The 22,352-nt window shown below is 36.5% G+C and overlaps 1 protein-coding gene across 1 annotated transcript; it reads left to right on the top strand.

The window, feature by feature from the left end:
* The first annotated feature begins 3,101 nt into the window (after positions 1 to 3,101).
* On the top strand, positions 3,102 to 14,027 carry LOC149547817 (heptahelical transmembrane protein 4-like). The gene is made up of 3 exons (XM_089791855.1): positions 3,102 to 3,606; positions 5,574 to 5,829; positions 13,092 to 14,027. The coding sequence occupies exons 1-3, from the start codon at positions 3,431 to 3,433 to the stop codon at positions 13,743 to 13,745; spliced, it is 1,086 nt and encodes a 361-aa protein (XP_089647981.1). The 5' UTR covers positions 3,102 to 3,430; the 3' UTR covers positions 13,746 to 14,027.
* Positions 14,028 to 22,352: the final 8,325 nt, after the last annotated feature.

The raw sequence follows: 22,352 nt of genomic DNA, 5'->3' as shown, positions 1-22,352 counted from the left end.
TGCAGGAAATCGAAGAATGATCAATAAGACGAATCTTGCTAACAAATTAAAAGGTAGTTTATAATTCACGTTTGTGGAAAGGCTTGATTGTCAATCGTTAGACGAACTGTTAAATATTATGGACCTAAATGAATGGTATGACCTCTTATGGTGGCCAAATTTTTAGTTGTCTTTTATGAATTTTTTAAATAGTCATCTCAATACTTATTCTAAAAATAATTGGCTAAATTGAAAAAAAAAAGGTGTGTCATGACATAACAACTTATAAATTTATTGATCAAGTTGGATATTTCAATTAAAAAGAATGTTTGAAAAATAATGTAATGTTGTTGTAGCATTGTATTTGACTTTATAGACTTGAAATCATATTTTATTCATAAGGCCCTTGACAATTAACTTGCTCTACAAAATTAAAAGTCATTTGAATTTTACTCACATAGAATTTGGAGGGCATGAAGGTAGAATGTTGTACTATAACACGCTTTCACCAAGTTTTGTTGTATTTATCTATGTGTTTCCTTATCATAATTTTGAGACCTTAGATGTTTGGAGTCTCGAATCACTCATGATTTTTAAAAAAGAAAAGAAATGAAAAAAACAATTTTTTTTATATGTATTGATTTAATAATCACATCTCATGAAATCATCTTTATAATCTCTTAATGTATTGTAATATACTAGATTTCCCTTGCTAAGAATTAAATTATTTTGTTCGATATCAAAATGTATTTAAGTTATATCTTTTATTTTTAAATGTATATTAGTCTATTTTTATATTGTATTACATCAATAATAGTTAAGATGAAATAACTACATTTTTTTACTAAGGGTAAAAATAAGTTTTGAAGGGGTTTCATAACTCTATACAAGCGAATTTTATAAGGTATGTAGCCTAGAAAGAACAAGTTGCAAAAGATACCTCAAGTACAAATAGAAGCCTCTTCGAAGACTAAGAACCATCAGGCTATAAACTCAAAATACATTTTGAAAGAACTATTTATAGTTAGACAAGGCCAAAACCACCAATCCAAAAAGCTTGATAGGCTCCCTAAACTTGAAACATGGGTTTTGAAAAGGATTCCATAATCTCCAAGAGAACTTTAAGTAGGTAGCTTTATGGATAGCCACAATATTCCCATACATGAACTAATAATAATAATAATAATACCCTTTCATAACTATTGTTTGCTCCTTTCACTTATGTAGACTTTTTAACTTAGAATGCTTTGTTTTGGATTATCTTATGTATATAATTTTGACGGTGGTAGGTATCTATCATACACTTTCCATGTCCTTTAATTCATTATTGTAAGTTATAGAAAATCCACATTTCTTGTTTAATGAGACTTTTTGCAAGTTAGTATTTATTCCCATTGGTAGAATTCTACTCTATAAAATATAAGTACATGTAACTCATTCACCTGTCTCCATTGACTTCCATATGGAGTTTGTGAATAAAGAATTTGATGAAGACCTAGTTCGGGATTATTGATTCATCCCCCTTCTTCCTCTCATACTTACTTTAGGCTTCATCCCTTACCAAAGCACGATTTGATTGATGACCTACTCTTTGGTTTTCTTTTAATTTCTCTTAAATATATCCCAAGGCTTGGTGCTTTAGGAATGCCTTTATCTTCTACACTCTGACAAAATTTGATGCCTTATCATGCAATCTTGCACAAGTGGATTTCCTCACATGATTGTATGATCTTGAATTCTAAATCTACAATTATTGAAAATCTGAATACATTCTCCAACAATTGGAAATTGTTTCCATTTCAACATATTTCCAAAGAAGAGTGTGAGTTTGTTTTGAAGCTAGGTTGGCTCATGAAGCTATAAATAGTTAAACATATGCCATTTAATATCTTATAGCCTAATACACTAAGTTCAATAAATTACTCATTTTAATTACTCAGTTGAAGAATCAAAACAAATGAAGTTTGAAAATAATAATATAAACAAAATTCAATGACTAATTTATTAAAAGTCAGTAATCATACAAATATCCAATACACATTATTAAATAAATATTCATTATTTATGCTTTCTAATCAAACACCTATCATCATACCCCTTGCACCTCCTTTAGGTGCAATTGTTAGTTAAGACTAATCATCAAAAGATAATCAAATACTTAATACATTACAAATTATGTATGATATACTTTTCTTCCTTAAAATAAAATAAGATATTTTATCATGATCACACTAAGGCAGGGGTTCCATGGGAGGGGCTTGGGCTCTATTTTTGTGTAGTGGGTGGCTCTATGGTAATATTTTAGAGGGGGCTAAGGCTTTAATTGGAATATTTTCCTACAAAATAGGAGCCCCATATTTTTAGCCTCTCAATTTGGGTGGGGCTAAGCTTAGTGAAGATTTCTACCATTTGTCAATCCTACTCTTCATTTTCCCACCAAAATGAAATAATTCCACTAAACAAATTTATAAAGAAATATAATTTTTTATTTTCAAAATTCTTAAGACAATCGTCTTCCTTGAATTTAGGGGCTAATTTTTAAAGTGGATTCACATATAAATCCATAGGACCGCTTCCCTTTTTAAATATGCCTAAAAAATCTCAACGACATCCGCTCTACTTTTAAGGAAGTGGGTGCCCATGGGACCCAGCCTAGTATACATGACTAGCAATACTATATATTAATTTAGTATTTAGTATTTGAATTATGAAATTAAGATTTCATCTCAACCACTAGATATTAATACTATAGATTAATTTACTATTTGGTATTTGAAATATGGAATTAAGCACTAGATATTAATATTTTGAATAGTTGAACATGCATTTAAAACTTGACACATTTGACACATAAGAAAACATAGAGATCTCCAATACAACCTTAAAAAAACTCATAATCTTCACAAATATTTAAACAATTTTTTTTCATAATTATTACATTTGTTTTGAAAAGTCTCTCTCTGTTACTAGATACTTATATTACAACATATTATTATTCCATTGGGTTTGAAGAGTCTTTTTCTTCTATTACAACACACGAATTCATTATTTTATAATATAAAAGCGGACAAAATCCTACACTCACACTTCCCATAAATCCTCAGCTGCCCGTTGCAGTTATGGTGCCATTGTTAGATTTTATAAACATTCCCTCCTGACATATGCCGATCATAAAGATGTTGCAGGTGGGACCAAATAGGACTGTTGTGCAAAACCGGAAAGAATATGCCTGAATACAAAAGCATCGAGGAGGGAAATGCCGGCTGACCGACACTGTATTCCCACAAAAAAGGCCACATCGTGCTCTCTGTCATGTGGTTGCCAGATATTCACCCTTACAAATCCATGTGGCATCAATCAGAACTGGTTAACTTCAATCATATAATTCTGTGGCAGGCGTCAAAAGGATTTCCTCAGATTTCTCCCATACTGCTGCTGCTCCCTTGGGAAGATGGAACAACAGGAGAGGAGGAATGACACGAGAATGAGAACTGTGGAGTTCGAGGCACTACCTGATTACATGCGAGACAATGAATATATTGTTGGCCATTACAGGCTGGAATGGTCTCTCAAGCACACACTTCTTAGCATTTTCAGCATTCACAATGAGACTCTCAATGTCTGGACGTGAGTTTTTCATATCCACAATCCAATTCACTTTATACTCTTTTGTCAAAAAAAATAAAAAATAAAAAATCTTGTTCTTTTTAGCTTCTAAAGCTTCGGTTAGGGTGTCTTTAATCTGTATAGGAGAAATAGCTAATATATTGGATAGATTTTGTAGATGTGGATTACTCTCAAAATCAATTTATGGATTCTTATTTGGGATATTTTTGTAGATATGGGTCACTCTCAAATGGTTTTTAGGGATTCATATTTGAGAGATTTTGTAGATATGGCCAAGTCCCGAATGTAATTTAGGGGTTCATATTTGAGGGATTTCGAAGTAATTTTCTGTCTTGAGTCCAAATTTTGGGTTCATTTTACACCGCGTAGTTTATTATTTGTCTTTGAATTACCGGCTGCAATATTACGGGGAGCGGTTTTTGAAATTGATAACTCTCGAATTCCTCAAGTGTCCTTACACCACAATCGGCTGGTCATTTTACGAGTATGGGTAGAATGGTGTCTGTTTATTTATCTTTGAAAGTATGTAAAACTCACTAGCAGGTCCGTAACATCCTGGAATGTAGATTGCCTTACTAATAATATTCTTGTTTGTGTGAAGTGATTGTTATATCTTAATCTCACCATAGATCTCCTACAGTTATCGTCTTCCTTTTACACAAAGAAGGTTTCAACCTGTAATTATCTTGATTGTTAGCTCAGCGATTCTTCCATACATAAAAGAGAGAATGTTTGTGGAATCCATCTGTAAGGTTTTTTTGGGGTGTAATAGGGAAAACTCAATCGCAGCACAGGTTCACTGAGTTAGGGGCTCCCTTGTTAACCACATATAATTTAAACCTGGATCTTGCTGGAGCGCCTCACTGGTTTCATAGCACAAACCCTAGGACAAGTCAGTAGAATCTTTATTATGTCCATTTATGTATGTTTTTGTTCTAACAGGGTACATTCATTCCCAGTACAGATTAACCAGAGTAACGGATTTTCTTATTGCAACCAGGGTATTTGAAACTGGACCGTAGTGAAGTGCCTCATTACGTTTACAGAGGAAATTCTTGAATGAGTCTGGGAAATTTATAAAGTTCATCTATGCACCTTTTCCTTTGGGATGATTCGGGAGTGATGAGTCATTTAAGAGTCTTTTTTATTTTATATTTAGAAGAAAATTTTCTAATTTGAGCTATATTGTTTTCTCAAAACTTGGACCGCATCCATAAATTTGTGAAGCTTCTACTGTATTCTAAAGATTTGTAAACACGGTTTGCACTGCAATGCGTCCTTGTAATCCTAATATTAAAATTTCACTATGAATCGGTTCATTATTATATCACAATCTTAACAGAGGTCAGGTTTGTATGTTTTTAGTATTTACCAAAGAATGCTAGAGTCCTCCATTACTATTACACCCTATCTCCTTGGATAACCTCATGGGTTAGAATGCTTATGATATCTTTATGTGCGCTTTGAATTCCCACTGTAATGTCTTAATACCGATTTTAATGATATTGTGTGAGGTTATAGGATGTTTTTTTATGTCGTGGGGGGATATATCTACTGCATTTATACGATTTGAATATATTGGGTCAATCACAAATGTATTTCATAATCATTTTAGCATAATCGTCACTCACATCATGACTTAGTTGTTGCATTATTGTGGTAACAGTAATTTTAGCCTTGGTGTTGTGAGAGAGATTTGAGCACGATTTGTAATATTGTAAATGCCTCCATTGTCATTGCACTATAATCTCTTGCAGTATTGATATTATTGATTTCGAAACTTATCTGTAATTTTGAGCTTTTGGGAGCTGTTGCATTGAGACACCTTATGTAGTCAAAATTTCAAATGCTGTTCAGTTTCCATATTTATTTTTCTTAGTTGATCAAATTGCGTGCCTTTTTTATGTGGCCAGTTCGGATGAAGTGGTTCCAGAGTTGCTAATTTCATGTGTTATTTTTCTATGCAGGCACCTGCTAGGCTTCATATTTTTTCTCTGCCTCACAATATACACTGCCACTAAGCTGCCAAATGTTGCAGATCTACCGGTTCCCAATAAAGCTAATCTCCATAGATTACAGAGTGATGTTTTTTCGTCACTTCCATCTTTGCCAAATATGGCAGAGCTTCAGGCGGAGTTAAGAACAGCTTTGCCTAATTGGGTTGGCAATTGTCTCCCAGAAAATAGCTCGTCACATTCAAATGGAACTGTACATTGCATCTTTGTGAGTTATACTTTTACCACGGCTTTGGAATCTAAAAATGGTTTTCTTTCTCAAACTTCACCCCATCAAGGCTTTTCTTGGAACAATTGGACTTTGTCATTGTCCGAATTTTTTTTGATGTTCTTATTTTTCTTTCTTCTTTAATGCTATTGTTGCTTTTGTTAAAGTCAGTTTCTTTTGTATGGTTGTTTTTATGGGTTTTGTTTAACAATGCTAGGCAGAAACACGAAAGGCAGGACAAGTAGCTTTTCTCTTTTTTTTCTCACAATAAAATCCTACATTTTGCTTCGGCCTCCCCAAAACTCAGAACTGGGTCCTATAGGAATTTGAAAATAATTTTATTGAGAATTACCACCCATTTTTTCCATTGTAAGCCTTTGGAGGCGGGACAACAATTGGACTACATATTAAAGAATTATTTAATGTACCCAATTTCATTATACCACATCCTCGTGAATGCTAAAATCCTTGATTAAAGAAGATGCTCTTACTATCTTGCCTTTTTAGGCATTTGGAAATTAAAGACACATTCATTATACAAATGCTTGATTAATGCAACTGATGAAGCAGATGACTTTTTGTGTGATTTGAGGCTTTCCCTTTCAGTGGAACTTTAAACGACAGTTTTAGGAAAAGAGCTTACAACATTGCTGTGCCATCAATATGATTAATAGCTGATGAAAAGGTGAGATATGACTAATTAAGATCACTGTTGAGTGTAAACTATATGTTTTTCACTTTCTGAATCGCAAGATATTTGATTCTGTAGAATTGCAATACAATCCCCTTGTCATGTCCTTTACCAAGGTTGTGAATCTCTTGTAGCATTTTAGGTTATAATCGTATACTTTAATTATGATTAGTGTTTTAAAGGGATTTGTTTGTATCTAAATTTATAACTAAATCTAGGTCTATAAATATGTTCATGTCCCCAATATGGAGTAATTGGCCTTCCATTTCATCGGAGTGAATACTTTTTTCTCTAAATATGGCATATGGCAGGCAAAGTTGGAGCTAGAGGAAGTGGCATGTATTTGGTGGACTTGTCCTTTCCCGTTGGCTTTAGTCATCCTACAATGTGTTGCATTGGACCAACTTCTGCTTATTGCGCTCATGTTTCTATCACGCTGGATTGTATATACAGAATGACTAGCCTGTTATCTCATTTGGACCATATGTTTTTAATATATGATTGTGTCTAATTCTTAGAGGCACCTTCTTAGTCTTCTAGGTTATTAAATCCATGACAAAAATAACTCTTTTAAAGGAGAAGGTACTCTTCCATCTTTCATCTCCTATGGGCTATCATGCAATCTTAACTCATTAAGGATGCATTAGTTACATTTAGATGAACCTTAGCCTCCTTATCTTTTTATTCAATTTTTATATTCTCTTTAGCCATTTCAAGTTTCAACACATGCACTGGCTACATTTTTTTCATTTTATTGGTATATACTCTTGAAGCAATTGAATAGTTATTACTTTGGGTCCTGATAAAATATCACGGAGGGACCATTTTGTCAACCTATACTACCCATTCTTGTCTAGTAATTATCTGTCCATGTAGATAATGAGGCTATTTGATGTAGATACAATGTTGGCTTAAATTCCATCATTATATATATGCAGGTTTTTATATATTGGAAAGCCACCAACTTAACCATTTCCATTCACATGTATTGGGGGTTTGATTTTACTAATTTAATTCCATAGCAGTTCAAGTCTCAAAGTACAATCTTTTGATTTGCATTTTACACTCCTATGCCCTGAATCATATAGTTAAAAAATAGTTGATTTGATTCGTCCAACTTCCTATGTTGTCATTTTTATAGTGGGGAGTAGTGGATATTTGTAGATTAGGTTTCTATAACTTCTTTTTTTATCCATTGTTTTGGACTACGATCTCATCATAAAGAAAATTGAAGTCTTTTTTTTTGTTGTGGTTTGGTGTCATATTAGAGACCATTTAAATAACTATTGTGATGTGGTTTTGGTGGCCAAAAGTTTGTTTCACTTCTGTTTGGGGTTCTTTTAATTCAGTCAAAAAACATTTCAAATGTTAGTCCGAGAACACTTCAGACATTAACATTAGTTTTTTTTTTGTTGAAAAATATTGAATTCAAGATGCCCGCGTCCTTTGCGCTTCCTGCATCCTTTGCCCCTGCGTCTACTGTGCCTGCATCCAGGTCTTCCTCTGTGTCGTCGCTTGGGAAAGGCTCTCTCGTGGGTGTGCAGTTTGTTGGGTCGGTCCCAGTTTGTGCGTCTATTCCTACCTTGCCTTTGCGCAATGCCCTAGATGGGGCTCATATCCCGTCCGAGGCCTATGGGCCTAGTTTTGGCAGCTCGTTTGCTCCTGCTGGGATGGCGTCTCAGACGCGTTGTGGTGCGGGTAGGTCGGCTATCTCCTATGCTGATGTTGCAGCTTATGAGGCCGACATTGTCCTAGTTAAGCATTCGAGGGTCCGGGAGGCTATTCCAGTCGTTGTTTGCAACCCAATCATGATGGATTTAGATTCTGAAATTTTTGATGAGATATCCACTTATGTGGATGATTTCTCCTCCATGGCTGCCATCTTTCGGTTTAAGGATTTTTGGCCCTCTTTGCCAACCCTGCATGCTTGGATCTCCCGTGAATGGGAGCCCCTCATTTCAGATGAGGCCCAGATCTACCTAGTGGCTCGGGGTTTTTTCATTGTGAAGTTCACCTCTACTGAAGATAGAAATGACATATTGCATTGTGGTTTCTCATGGGGGGAGAAGTTCCCCTTGATGGCCAAACCCTAGTTTATGGATTTTGACCCAATGACTGGGTCCTTCAATAAAATCCCATTGTGGGTTAGGTTGTCGAATCCCCCCCTTCACCTTTGGTTGGATTTTGTCCTAGAGGCGGTGGGGATGGCCCTTGAGGAATTCTTACTAGTTGATACGGTGTCGTCCAATGTGTTTTGGATGACGTATGCTCGCATTCTTGTGGAGATTGACATCTCCAAGGGACTCCCCGAAAAGATTAAGCTGGTTTCCTCTCTTGGATCTTGGACTCAAATGCTTGATTACGAGGGCATCCCCTTTCGATGCCGGAAATGCCACAATATTGGACACCTTGCTGCCCGCTGTTGTTCTTATAAATCCAGACCGAATAAGTCTCCCTCTTGGTGGAAAGGGGTTTTAGACGATCACTGCATGGTTCAGAAGCCCCCCCCTTGTTGGGGATGATTGCTCGCCTCAGGACTCTTTGGTGGTAGACTCCTTTGGTGTCGTTGCTGCCCCGGTGGCGGACTCGTCCGGTGTTGTTGCTGCCCCTTCGGTGGAGCCCTCTTCTGTTTCCCCTCCTTTGATTTTTGTAGTAGAGACCTCTCCGGTGCTCCCTCCTTTGGTTTCTGTCCCTGATGATGGCACCTCTCTTGCGGTTCCGTCCCTTTCTGCTGCTGCTGCCTCGTTCCAGTGTCCCTCACGGGCTGCGGGGGTTTTGGGGGATGGCTGTGATGATGATGACTTTGCTTGGCAGAAGGCTGTTGGTTTGGTGGAGGATGGATGGACAACTGTTAAAGGTAAAAAGGTCAAGTCGTCCAGCCTCACTTTTGATATGGCATTACGTTCTCATATGGTGGGACCAAAAGGGAAATCTTGAGTCCCTGTCCTCTTGGCTTTTTTGGCTTGCTATCTATTGTAGTGGTTCATGGTTAGGGACTTAATGCTTATCCTTTTTTAACCATGGGGTTCCAGGTGCCTGGTCAAAACCTGTTGTATTGGCTGAGTTGTACTGTGTTATCTTTGTTGCCACCATGGTCACCTTTTTCTGGTTGGTGACTTGTCTCTCCTTTGTTCTGTAGTTCAGCTTGAGATGGTCTTCTTTGAAAATCTTTCATTTTGTAATAGGGTTTCAGGGCCCTTTTTAATCCTGTTTTCCTTAATAAAAAACATATGCAGTATAGAATTATTATGGCACTAAGATATAAGATTCAAGTACAATAATAATGGCTATTGATCCATATTTTATCTCGTCTATTTATTCTTTTAGTAAATAAAGTCCTCTAAGAGGGCAGGGTGACTCATTTTCACATGATTGTGGAGAGTAGGATATTTTAAATGTTATTAGAGATTGGGCAATCTGCCAGGTCCTTTGCATGCAAAGTTTTCAAATTATCTGATGTATGACTACATGAATTATATAAATACTTAAAGGCCAGACCACACACGTTGTTCAAGCCACAATTAATTTGTTCCTGCACTCGCCATAATTGATCTTTCTCTCTTTTAATTTTTAAGTTTTGTATAATATCTTCATTGGAGAGTTGAGCACTAGAAATTTTGTTCCTTCGTTGTCAAAGAATTGAAATTGTTGAAGACCGTGTATGAGATCAAGGGCTATGATCGGAAAATGTCTGATTTAGCAATAAATAGTAGATACTGACAGAAAAATGAACACGGCAAGCCATGTTTGGAACAAAGATTCAGAGAGGATCCTAGATTTAATCTGGAGTAGAAAGTGTTGAACATGGATGCTGGACACCCTAGTCTGGAAGTGTCTGAAACTGAAGATGATCGAAAATGCAGTCAGAAGGCTCTGAAAGACGGTCTCCTAAAAATTCAGCTCAAAATAGAAGGACATGGAACTGTGCAAATCAGTCTAAGGACATGTTTGAAATCTATAACTGCCTGCTCTGCACTGCTGTAGCCTTTTAGCTGCCAGATCTGGACTTAAATGCATGAAAAAAGGGGGAAAAGGACTGAGTTGTATGGGGGCTTGCCTAAGTTAAAGCCTGAGTTGGTGTTCCCACCTCCACAACTATGATGAGGAAAAGAATGTGTGCCCTCGCAAGAACAGAGGCTAAATCAATGATGAAAATGCTAAATTGACAAATATAATATATTACCATGTATGAAACTCTTATGGAATCTGACACAAGGCTTGATATGATGATGTCTTGCAACATGTTCGTTCATGCTTTCATCATGGAGAAACATAATGTAGTTGATCACGATTAGTCTCCTGAAAATTCAGCTCAAAATAGGATAAGTTGCTGTGCCAATCAGTCCAAGGACATTTTTGAAATCTGTCCCAACCTGTGACGGTCTGCTCTGCACTGCTGCAGCCTTTTTCTGTTGGATCTGGACTTTCACACACAAAAAAGGGGGAAAAGGATTGAGTTGTACAGGGGCTTGCCTAAGCCCTGTGTTGGCGTTCCCACCTCCACAACTATGATGATGAAATAGTGTGTGCCCTTGCAAGAACAGAGGCTAAGCCAATAATGAAAATGCTAAATTGGCAAATGTTATTAAGTATGAAACTGTTAATGGAATCTCACACAAGGCTTGATATGATGAAGTCCTGCAACATGTTTGTCCATGCTTTCATCATGGAGAACCATAATGTAGTTGATCATGATTTCTGTTGTAGATTTGTATGCTTGAGTGCAGATCTTTATTTGAATAGTTTGAATTTCTGATTCAATGTGTTAGATGTTAGAGACTTTAAAATGAGAGGAATTGTATTTATTTGCAACTTACATCTTTCCCAAATAAAGTTTTGGTGAAGGCCAACACAGCAAGAAAAATTCTCGCCATTTGCAAAGCTGACTTTCATTCTTGGAAAGTTGAGCTCTAATTGCTTAAACAGGGGTGTCTAGCATCCTAGTCCTGGTAAAACAAGCCACACTACTTACAAAGCTGACCCCCATTGTTCGAAAGTTGAGCTCTAATTGCCTGGACAGAGGCATCCAGCACTCTAGTCATGGAAACAAGTCACTGAAAAGCTCGTGAATGGGAAGTGAACAAGTTTATGGAAATGGTCCCGAAACTGAGCATAATCAGGTAAAACTTAGGCACGTCTGCTAAAGTAGGTTCAAACCTAGGGTGAAATTGTTTAGGTAAACAATTCACTATATACATTCTCAAATGAGTTTGCTCAAAGGTTTCTAACATTTTGGATGCCTTCTGCCATGCATGCCAATGATAAATCACACCCTGTTTGTTTGTGACTGATACCAAACAAATGTGACTGATGCTAGAATTTGTGACTGATCCCTGACCTAATTCATGCAGTCCTTTGGTGCCATGAAAATTAGTAAGACCATCTTCATTGTTAGGACTAGTTGGTCATGCTGCTTTGTTACCCTGCAGGACCCTTTTCCAGGCCATTTTATCCATTTTATTGCACTCCGTTTAAAACATTTCCAGAAAATGCGAAGACAAAACTCAGATGATGGGATACTACAAACAATTCAGGGATAGGTTCCTTGATTTCTAACAACGAACTAGAAGGATTCTTTGCAGAAAGAATTAAAAGGGACAATAGAGTCTAAAAAGCATTGCATTCTTAAAAATAAGGATTGATTTGCGTACTGTACTAGTGTAATAAAAAGTTAACAGGGGAAATTTCCTCGTCTTTCTAATCCTCTGCATGTTGTTTTTGCAACTAGTGTTCTAGTCTAAAGTCCTTGTGTCTGTTTTCTGTCAGTGTACTAGAGGAACTTCCTGAAGTTCTATTGGTCGTGAAACCTCATTCGAAAGAGCTTTATTTAAGCTTAATAAAAAATAAAATCTAATCGTAGTGCTTATCTTTAGACATTTGCACCGACCATGCATACTTCTTCTTAATCATAACTCAGTAATTGGACCACATGATCTGAAAATTGGACCTACAGAAACTATTATAGATGACTTTCCCACGGTGGATAGGAATTTATCTCTTCAAAATTTATTGTATGGTCATTAAACTTGGCCTTCGGTAATTTCTCCAAAATAAGTAGACATGTAAAGGGTTTACTTGTTCCAGTTGCTTTCTTCTGCCCTCTTATAAACTTAAAGAACTTAAAGCTCATTCTAATTGTAATTATCTTTGAGCTTTACTATTGAAAGGCTGCATGACTAATGGTACTGCCAAAGGTTAAGATTGTGAATGAGCATGTTGGCGATTCCCCATTAACAGGAGTGTTGTCTTGCTAGATTCCGGAAAATACCAATTATTGTCTGTATTCTTATTGTTATATAGAAAACAATTTTGTTTCATCTTTGGGCTATAGTTTAGGTGGAAATTATTTTTGCAGAGTGCTTTTCAAGTCTTTTAATTGTCATGCAAATTGCACAATCCATATTTTCATGATGTTTTGGTTCTCGCAGTGGAATTTTACTGTATGCTGTACTTTTTAATGGAATAAGGGTAAATTCATCGTTTCTTACAAGTAAATTCATTATTTCTTACAAAGATAAAGATCAACGCAATTCTAGCACATTGCATCCTAATTCTGCTTTCATTGATGCAGCAAACCATAAAAGATGATGTAACAAACATGGTTCTTCCACATTCACAGAGACCAATCACTCGGTGGCCTTTCTTGGTGTTCCTTGGAGGTGCAACATTTTGCCTGTTAGCCAGCACCAGCTTTCACTGGCTTTGCTGCCATTCAGAGAAGTTATACATGATCTTTCTCCGACTAGATTATTCAGGAATAGCTGCCTTGATAGCTGCTTCTTTTTATCCGCCAGTTTATTACTCATTCATGTGCACTCCTTACGTGAGGAATATGTACTTAACGGCAATAACTTTACTTGGACTTGCAACTATCATAGTTTCTTTATTCCCTGTTTTTCAAAATCCTAAATACCGGTCATTCAGAGCAATATTGTTTTCGGGAATGGCAATCTGGGGTATAGCTCCAGTTGCGCATAAGGTTATACTCCATAAGGATCAACCTGAGGTTCTTCACACAACAGCTTATGAGATTGGGATGGGTTGTTTCTATGTATTGGGGGTGTTGGTCTATGCAACCAGAATTCCAGAGAGATGGAAGCCTGGAAAGTTTGACATTGCTGGTCACAGCCATCAGCTGTTTCACATTCTTGTGATTGCAGGAGCCTATACACACTACCAGGCAGGTCTTTTGTACCTTGAATGGCGGGATCTGAAAGGATGTTAGAATCAAATTTCATTGTTTGCAAATGCTTGCTGCACATATATGCACTATTCTGGCCCCCATTTCACTATTTCCAGAAAGGGTGGTGTATTATTTGCTCATCGAGATTTTCTGGTCAAATTATTTATCCTTAAGTTTAGTTGCGAACTAGTGAAATTATGATGTTTAGTGGGTATAGACATGAACAAGCTCTGGTATTGTATTTTGGTCGAAAGATGTAAGCAGTCTGAATTCAGATGTAAAGCAAGCTATTTATTCGAAGAGCTTCTGATATGTTCCTAATTATGCTCTATGTACAATGTGAGCTGAAATTAACATTCACAAGATTATTTAAATGAATATTAAAAAAATCTCAAGAATGCAAATTAAAATTCTCTTCATTAGGACATCTTACTTTTCGTTTTGATGGTATTTCTGGGGCAGTCTTAGACAATGAGTTTGATTCAATAAACTACACACTTGATCCTGATTGCAATATGACTCGATCTTGATAGCAATATTATCACAATTTGACTTGATCCTGAAAAATATCTCCTACTTGTCAATCCTAGATAGGCTCCATCTAAAATTCATATCCTCTACCTACCCCCCATAAGAAAAGAGAGAGGAAGAGGATATAGCAAGAATGCGGATGAGAACTCTCTGCGCCAGTGCATTCGAAATTTTATTTTGTTGATATTTCTGAGGGCAACCCTAGAAGGCTGATAGTTGGGATCATTTCTGGAAATGGAGAAGGAGATTTTGTTACGGGGGATCCATTTTTCTTGAGAATAGGAAACAAATATCGAAGCCAAATGGATGGCAGTTGTGGAGGGTTTGACATAACCCGATCAGAAGGATGTACGAATCGCGGTTGAAGAAGATTCAGCAATGGATACAGTTTTGACAAAATTTCCTTCTTACATTGCTGTCGAGAGGAAAACTAGGCAGCTGACCTAAATAGATCCTACGAGGTGCCTTCTCGTTGATAATTTATTTGCAGGGGATAATTTAGAGAAACCCATTTTGAAAGAAATGTCGCCATAGATGACAGATGATTGCTAAAAGTGCACTATCCATCCAGTCGTCACGATGGTGTCATAGATATGCCCATGTCATAACCGGATAGGTTGTCCTGATCTTAGATTTATGCCGATTTGTCCCCGAGCTTAGATCTTGCTGAGTTATTTTTTTTAAAATTGTAAGTTTTGGTACCCTCGTGGTCCAAGCGCTTAAAAAGTTAAGCGAATACATTAGGACAGTGAGCGGATTATGCCATTACGGGTGTGTGCAGGAAGCGAAGGGCTAATTAGCAGAACACTGTCAGATCAGCTCGACGATTATCCCGAAGAGAAGCGGTAGATTTTTTCATTGGTTGGTTCTTAAACTCTCTGGAGGTCTGTATCTACGGTCACATTATAATTCTCTGTGCAATTCTCTGTATCCCAGAGAGGATGCATGATACATGGTGACATGAAATTAAAATTGTGTAGATAGTGAACTGAGCACCTGGACTGTGCTGTGTTCAAAACCCTTTAAAAACAAATAAAAAAGAGTACAATTTAACTGTAGTTTGAATTTGGAAGGTAAAAAGGTACAATTTAAATGATTCATTCTTGTTGTCGCTAACTTTTATTATCCAATACAAATTTGTATTTTCTAGTGTTTTTATAACTGTAGTTTGAGGTTGAGCATTTTATAACTGTGGTTTAGTATTTTATGTCTTTGCTTGGGGTGTTACAGTGGCTGTCAATTTTGGGACAAATATTGGTTTCTTTGGTTGTTTAACATTAGAATGCCTACTTTAACATTAGAGTGGCTATGGTTGAGGTGGAGCATTTTATAACTGTAGTTTAGTATTTTATGTCTTTGCTTGGGGTGTTATAGTGGCTGTCAATTTTGGGACAAATATTGGTTTCTTTGTTTGTTTAACATTAGAATGCCTACTTTAACAATAGAGTGGCTATGGTTTGTTTAACATTAGAGTGCCTACTTTAACATTAGAATGCCTATGGTTTGTTTAACATTAGTAGAGTGGCTACTTTAACATTAGAGTGCCTATGGTTTGTACATCAGAGTGCCTACTTCAGACTCATTATGGTGTTGGGCCCTTTAAGCTTGTGTTGTGAATATTTACATTCATGTTTTCAGTTTAGGCCATGGTTTCCCATGGTTCTATGTAACTTCATTGCCTCTAATTTTTATATTGTTTTGAGTTTAGGTCACGGTTTCCCATGGTTCTATGTAACCTCGTTGCCTCTTATTTTAATATTAAGAAACAATTTATGGTGGTTTTATAATTATATTTTGAATTGATGTTTTCAGCTTAGGTCATGGTTTTTGTTAGAGTAAATAATTATTTATTCTATTTACTTAAGCTTACTTAGGTAAATGCATTTATTTAATATTTTGTATTTAATGCATGTAGTGGTTAGTTGTTGACAACACGAGAGTTTGTTCCCTTCTAGCATGTTCCACCTTTTGTGGATATGTGCTGAGTTGTTATTCTTATCTTCTACCACCTTCCAGCTTGTTCTACAAGCTTCCATGAGCTCTTTATAAGCGGGCTCCCTCATTGTATTTTCAACACATTATCACATCATAACATAAGACATTGTGCATATTGTAAATACATTTCTTGTTGTGTTTGCACATATTGTCTCTCATGTCTATTTAAGGTTTTTCCCTTGCTCCATGCTCTTCCTCTCCTTGGCTTCTCTTTGACAAGTTTTTGCATGCAAGTGATCTTGGGCGTCTTCGGAGTTGGCTTTCTTCAACTCCAATAATACATAGTGCACACTATCGAACCATCGAACCACACATGCATTAGAACAATAACATAACCCCCTCTTAATGTAGACAGGGTGTGATGACAGGCAACTGAGAAGGTGGGCCAAATTCTCTTGCAGACGAACCAAGAACGACGAGAGAGGGAAAGAGGTACAGACACTTATAAAGACAAGGTCAAACTGACTCTGCATGGGGCTAATGTCGTGGAAGGGACACTCACTTGACAAAGGGAGAAGGCCTAAAACAACAAACAACAATCCCCCCCATTGTGCTTTATGAAAATAGTGCATGTACAATTGACTCAAAACAATGTTCATGATCTCCGGAATGCAAAAGTGGCACTTTATCTCAGTGCGATACAGAAAGAGGTGCTTCAAAATGATAGCTACAATGATCAGAACTAAAAACAAGCTGCAACAAAATAAAGTACAGCCTAAAACAAGAGAAACCATGCTAGGAAAACGATCCTAAGACCTAAAATACTCAAAATATCCACCATATATAAAAAACGCCAAAACTATGATAAAAAGAGCATGGGCCAAAAAATGAAGAAAATGACTACATTTCTGAAAAGGTGACAGAACCAGCTTTCCAAAAATATAAAGTTTTCAAAAAAAAGGCATGGGACGCAAAAGATATGCTTGTCGGAGTAAAAAATGGAACTTTGGACTTCAATAGAAAAACAAACAATAAAAAAGCATCAAAACCAAAAAATACTTGCACCAAAATTTTCGTCTTGGAACCAGCTTTTCGATGCTTTTTTCGGATCGGAAAAATACTACCGTATGCTCAAGTTATGGCCAAAAAATCAAAGGTAGGTCCAAAATGACCCTAGGAGATGTGCAAGGAAGGATGATGCAAGGATGACGTCATGCTGAGCAGTTCGCTGGATTAAATTTGACGTCTTGGAGGCCGTTGCCGCAAAAAAGATGGGCGGTACGACAAATGATGTGGCAGGGGCCACGTGGCAATGTGCCATGTGGCAGACCTGCCACGTGTCAAGAGCTTAATCGCGCTGACTGTGCTGTTGTTCACGCCGATGCTGACTAGGCAGGTTCTCCACGCGACAGATAGAGATTCGTTGCAGCAGTTGACAAAGCGTTGACAGAGCATTGACAGAGTGGACAGCGGGCACGAGTGGCGAACTAGGGTGAAGACATTGGAGGACGGTTGCAAACACCGGCGGAGGCTGCGAAACAGCCGGCGCTCGGGTCGCGGTGGAGACTGGGAGGTGTTCGGGCTGCGCGGCTGGGAAAGACGGACGACGGGTGGCGCTCAGGTTGAGCGCGGGCGGCCCCGCGGTGGCCGCTCGACGATGCTGCGGTGGCGGGCCTTTTAATATATTTTTTAAATTTTGTTTCCGGCCTTGTGTTAACAGTCCATACGACAGACCCTGCAACAAAAAAAATTTGCCTCTCGGAGCTCTGTCTCCAAAATCAAAAAGTTTTATATGAATCTTGACTGCAAATGGCCTTTCGGATCCAATGGTGATGTCCATTTGGTCCCAATGTGCTCCGAAAAATTGCTGATCCCCTGATTTGAAGAAAAAATGCACAAATAAACTAGGGTTTGTGACTTCAAATCACGGCTTCAAAACTCCTTCAATGAAACAGCAGTAGGAAGGCTCTAATACCGTGTTGGAGTTGAGGAAAGCCAACTCCGAAGATGCCCAAGATCACCTGCATGCGAAAACCTGTCAAAGAGAAGCCAATGAGAGGAAGAGCATGGAGCAAGGGAAAAACCCTAAACGAACATGAGAGACAATATGTGCAAACACAAGAAGAAATGTATTTACAATATGCACAATGCCTTATGTTATGATGTGATAATGTTTTGAAAATACAATGAGGGAGCCCACTTATAAAGAGCTCATGGAAGCTTGTAGAACAAGCTGGAAGGTGGTAGAAGATAAGGATGATAACTCAACACATATTCACAAAAGGTGGAACATACTAGAAGGGAACAAACTCTTGTGTTGTCAACAACTAACCACTACATGCATTAAATACAAAATATTAAATAAATGCATTTACCTAAGTAAGCTTAAGTAAGTAGAATAAATAATTAATAAATAAATAATTATTTACTCTAACAGTTTTCCATGGTTCTATCTAATTTTGTTGTGTCTATTTTTTATATTCAATATGAATGATCTAGTGTTTCTATAACTATAGTTTGAATTTTTGAATGGTTTTATTTTTGTCTTTGCTTGGGTATTATTGTTGGCTTTGCAAATGAAGTGGGGTAAATCTTGGTTGGAATAGGGTGAATCTTGTTTATTGGTTTGTTTAACATTAGTGTGGCTTCTATCCATGGTGGGCGTGTTGTGTTTGGGGCCTAGTTATGTGTTGGGCCCTTCGAGAAAATACATAGATGAATGTGACGTACACTAGATTATGGTCTTGTTTTTTTGTTGTGAATACTTCTACATTCACATTTTGAGCATAGGTCATGGTTTCTTGTAATTGTATTCAACTATAGGTAATTATTGGGTTCTTACGGACTCTTCTTTGCATGAAAGGTCTAGCCTGGTTTACAAATTTGAAAGTGTGTTGCCTACTCTTGATTTCATAGAACTTTAGAAGTCTTTAATTGACGGCAATATCAAACTACCTAGGATCTTATTTGTAGCGATGTCTAGGATGGGGACTTTTGTTTGAAATGTTACAGTTGCAGAGAGAGCGTTAGACAAGATACATGGTGAGATGAAATTAAAATAAATTTGTCAAGATAGTGAACTCAGTACTTGGATGGTGCTAAGTTTAAAACCCTTCAATAAAAAGTAAGAAACCATACAATTTAAAGGATTCAGTGGTGTTTTTATAACTACAATTTGATTTTTTTGAATGGAAAAAAAACTACAATTTAAATGATTCATTCTCATTGTCTCTAATTTTGATATCCAATACAAATGATTTACTAGTGTTTATATAACTATAGCTTGAATTTTGAATGGTTCTTATTTTACGACTTTTTTGGGGGTGTTATCTTTGGCTTTGTCATTGTGATGGGATGAATATTGGTTTCTTGGTTTGACCTATTTATGGTGTTGAGCCTTTGTAAGTTTTTGCTTTGAACATTTACATTGATGTTTAGTGCTTAGGTCATGGTTTCCCATGGTTCTATATAGCTTTGTTGCCTCTAATTTTTATATTCAATAAAAACAATTTAATAGTGTTTCTATAATTATAGTTCGAATTGATGTTTTAAGCTTAGGTAATGGTTTCCCATAGTTCTGTATAGTCTTGTTGTCTCTACTTTTTATATTCAATACAAATGATCTTATAGTGTTTCTATAACTATGGTTTGAATTTTTGAATGGATTTGTTTTTGTCATTGTTGGGGGTGTTATTGTTAGCTTTGCCAATGCAGTGGGGTAATTCTTGGTTGCAATAGGGTGAATCTTGGTTTATTGGTTTGTTTAACATTAGTGTGCCTTCTATCCATGGTGGGTGTGTTGTGTTTGGGGCCTAGTTATGGTGTTGGGCCCTTCAAGAAAATATATAGATGAATGTTACATCACTAGTTTATGGTCTTGTTTTTGTTGTGAATACTTTTGCATTCACTTTTTGAGCATAGGTCATGGTTACCCGAGATTCTATTTAACCATAGGTAATTATTGGGTTCTTACCGACTCTTCTTTGCTTGAAAAATCTACCTTGGTCTACAAATTTAAAAGTATGTTGCCTAATCTTAACTTTATAGAACTTTAGAAATCTTTAATTGATGGTAAGATCAAACTACTTTTGTGCACTAGGAGCTTATTTGTATTGATTTTTGGCTTCCAAAGGATGGGTACTTTGTGTTTGAAATGTTGTAGTTGTAGAGAGAGCACTTCTGTGAGATTAATTCTTGGTCTATCTTCTTCAACCTTTTTTTTAACCTCCTAATTGTCGAAAATATTTGTTGCTATCTAGATGTTCCATGTCTTCTACTGTTGTTGTAGAGTGGGGTTTTTTTTACCAAAATGTTACAGTGTTAGAAGATAAAATACTCAAGAATGAGTATTTGAAACCTGTTTGGAAGAATGCTCTACTACACATTTGGTGATGAGAGCTTGTGATTCTGGATATGATGATTATGTTCGTAAATGTTACAACTTTGTGATTTTAGGTCCTTAGCATTATAGATGACGTGGTTGGTAATTTAAGTTTTCTAATAGTCTAGTTCTCTACTGAGATTGATTTGGAAGATGCTCTACATTGATGTTATTGGTAAGACAACCAAAAAAATTTCATGAGTTACAAATCATTAATGAGTAATTATAGATAGAGAATGAGAATGATACGTTTATTGATTATCCCAACATTAGTTCAATCCTCATAAATAAGTATACATATGCGATCTTGATTGATATGGTAGTTCCAAATCTTTTTCCAAATGTAAATACATTACCAATGCAACCTCAACCTAAGAAAGTGGAAATTCATGACTATGCCTACATCCTATGTGATTTTATGATGATTGATTTGGGCAACATCAACAATTTAGATACCATCCTCCTCTATCTTATGATGTGACATCATAGCCAATCCTTTGTAGCAGCATTCATCACAAAAAAGTAAAACACAATATATCAACCACTATTGAATACCTTCATACACACTTAAATAAACTACCAAATAATCAATTGACAAAATAAATAATGTGTTTTGTCTCTACCTTATAAGGGACATAATTGTGCTGAAAAGTGTTGCACTAATCTTACAAACACAATCGACTAGAGAGTTTTCTCAACATTATTCTTCATAATAAGTGCAATAGACTCAAAGTGACCTAATTTGCACAAGTATTTTTTTGCAGCAATCGATATATCCACATTGGCCTTTAACAAACACAACACATATAATGTGATTGAAAACCCACACACAAATCCCTATATCTACGCCAATGATTCACAATCTTTCGTGAATAGGTCATTGCAAATCTCATGCATGCAAAAAAATATTGGTACTATAAATAAATATCAACATTGAGGTCCTATAGATATACGTAGATGCACTACATTGGAAAAATATTGTAGAAGTAACTAGAGAAATAATTCTTTGACAACTATGTTGTATTAAGTGTTGAGCTAGTTATTTCTCCTAAAAGATGCACTTGTTCAAGAAAGTACTGCTACCATCCTAATTAAGGATCTCACAATATGTTGTTAAACCATGTCATGATTCTCAAAGGGATATGCTAGACACTAACCTACAATCTATCCCTCAACATTAATCAAGGGGACTTGATCTTGCAACCCTACTCTGATACAACTTATTAGTAGTCAAGTTGGTCGTATCTCCTAAAAAATGCATTTGTTCTAGAAACTGCTACCATCCTAGATAAGGATCTCATAGTATGTTGTTAAACCATGTTGTAAATTCCAAATGGATATGATGGAGGCTTACCAACATGCCACTTCTAGGAACCCTCACTCTAAATTTGAAATTGGAAACATTATATATGTAACTCCAACAAATAATCCATGCCTACAAAACCATTTGAAATATGTTTACCAATCCCTACACTAGTTATGAAAAGTTAGTTAATCATGCACAAAGACACACTAAGTAATTAAGAGGACTTTCCCAAGGATAACTTTAGTGGCGAGTATTCACCAATTGGTGAATTTCACTCATCAAGGACCCTAAATTTGGTGGAGAAATATGCACTTTTGGGGTAGCCATGTCACCTGTACTTTATAAAGAATGGATCCCTTGCATAGGCCAATCACCAATAGTAATACAAAATTATTTTTATTTTAGTGGTAACTTTGCCAATAGAATATAATCTTTCCACGTGGTAAATTGAAAAACTTTCCTGCAATTTTCAAAGCTTGTCTTAATCGGAAACCAT

This window comes from Cupressus sempervirens, chromosome 7 (assembly GCF_028749045.1).
Source record: "Cupressus sempervirens isolate cs-2001-9-10 chromosome 7, ASM2874904v1, whole genome shotgun sequence".
Classification (NCBI taxonomy): Eukaryota; Viridiplantae; Streptophyta; class Pinopsida; order Cupressales; family Cupressaceae; genus Cupressus; species Cupressus sempervirens.
This window is presented reverse-complemented; position numbering and strand designations above follow the sequence as displayed.

What these genes read in the sequence shown, in the direction of transcription:
- LOC149547817 (XM_089791855.1), top strand. Translation starts at nt 3,431, where the DNA reads ATGGAACAACAGGAGAGGAGGAATGACACGAGAATGAGAACTGTGGAG. An exon ending in GAGACTCTCAATGTCTGGAC is followed by an intron (nt 3,607 to 5,573) that starts GTGAGTTTTTCA and finishes TTTTCTATGCAG; the next exon opens with GCACCTGCTAGGCTTCATAT. An exon ending in GAACTGTACATTGCATCTTT is followed by an intron (nt 5,830 to 13,091) that starts GTGAGTTATACT and finishes TCATTGATGCAG; the next exon opens with CAAACCATAAAAGATGATGT.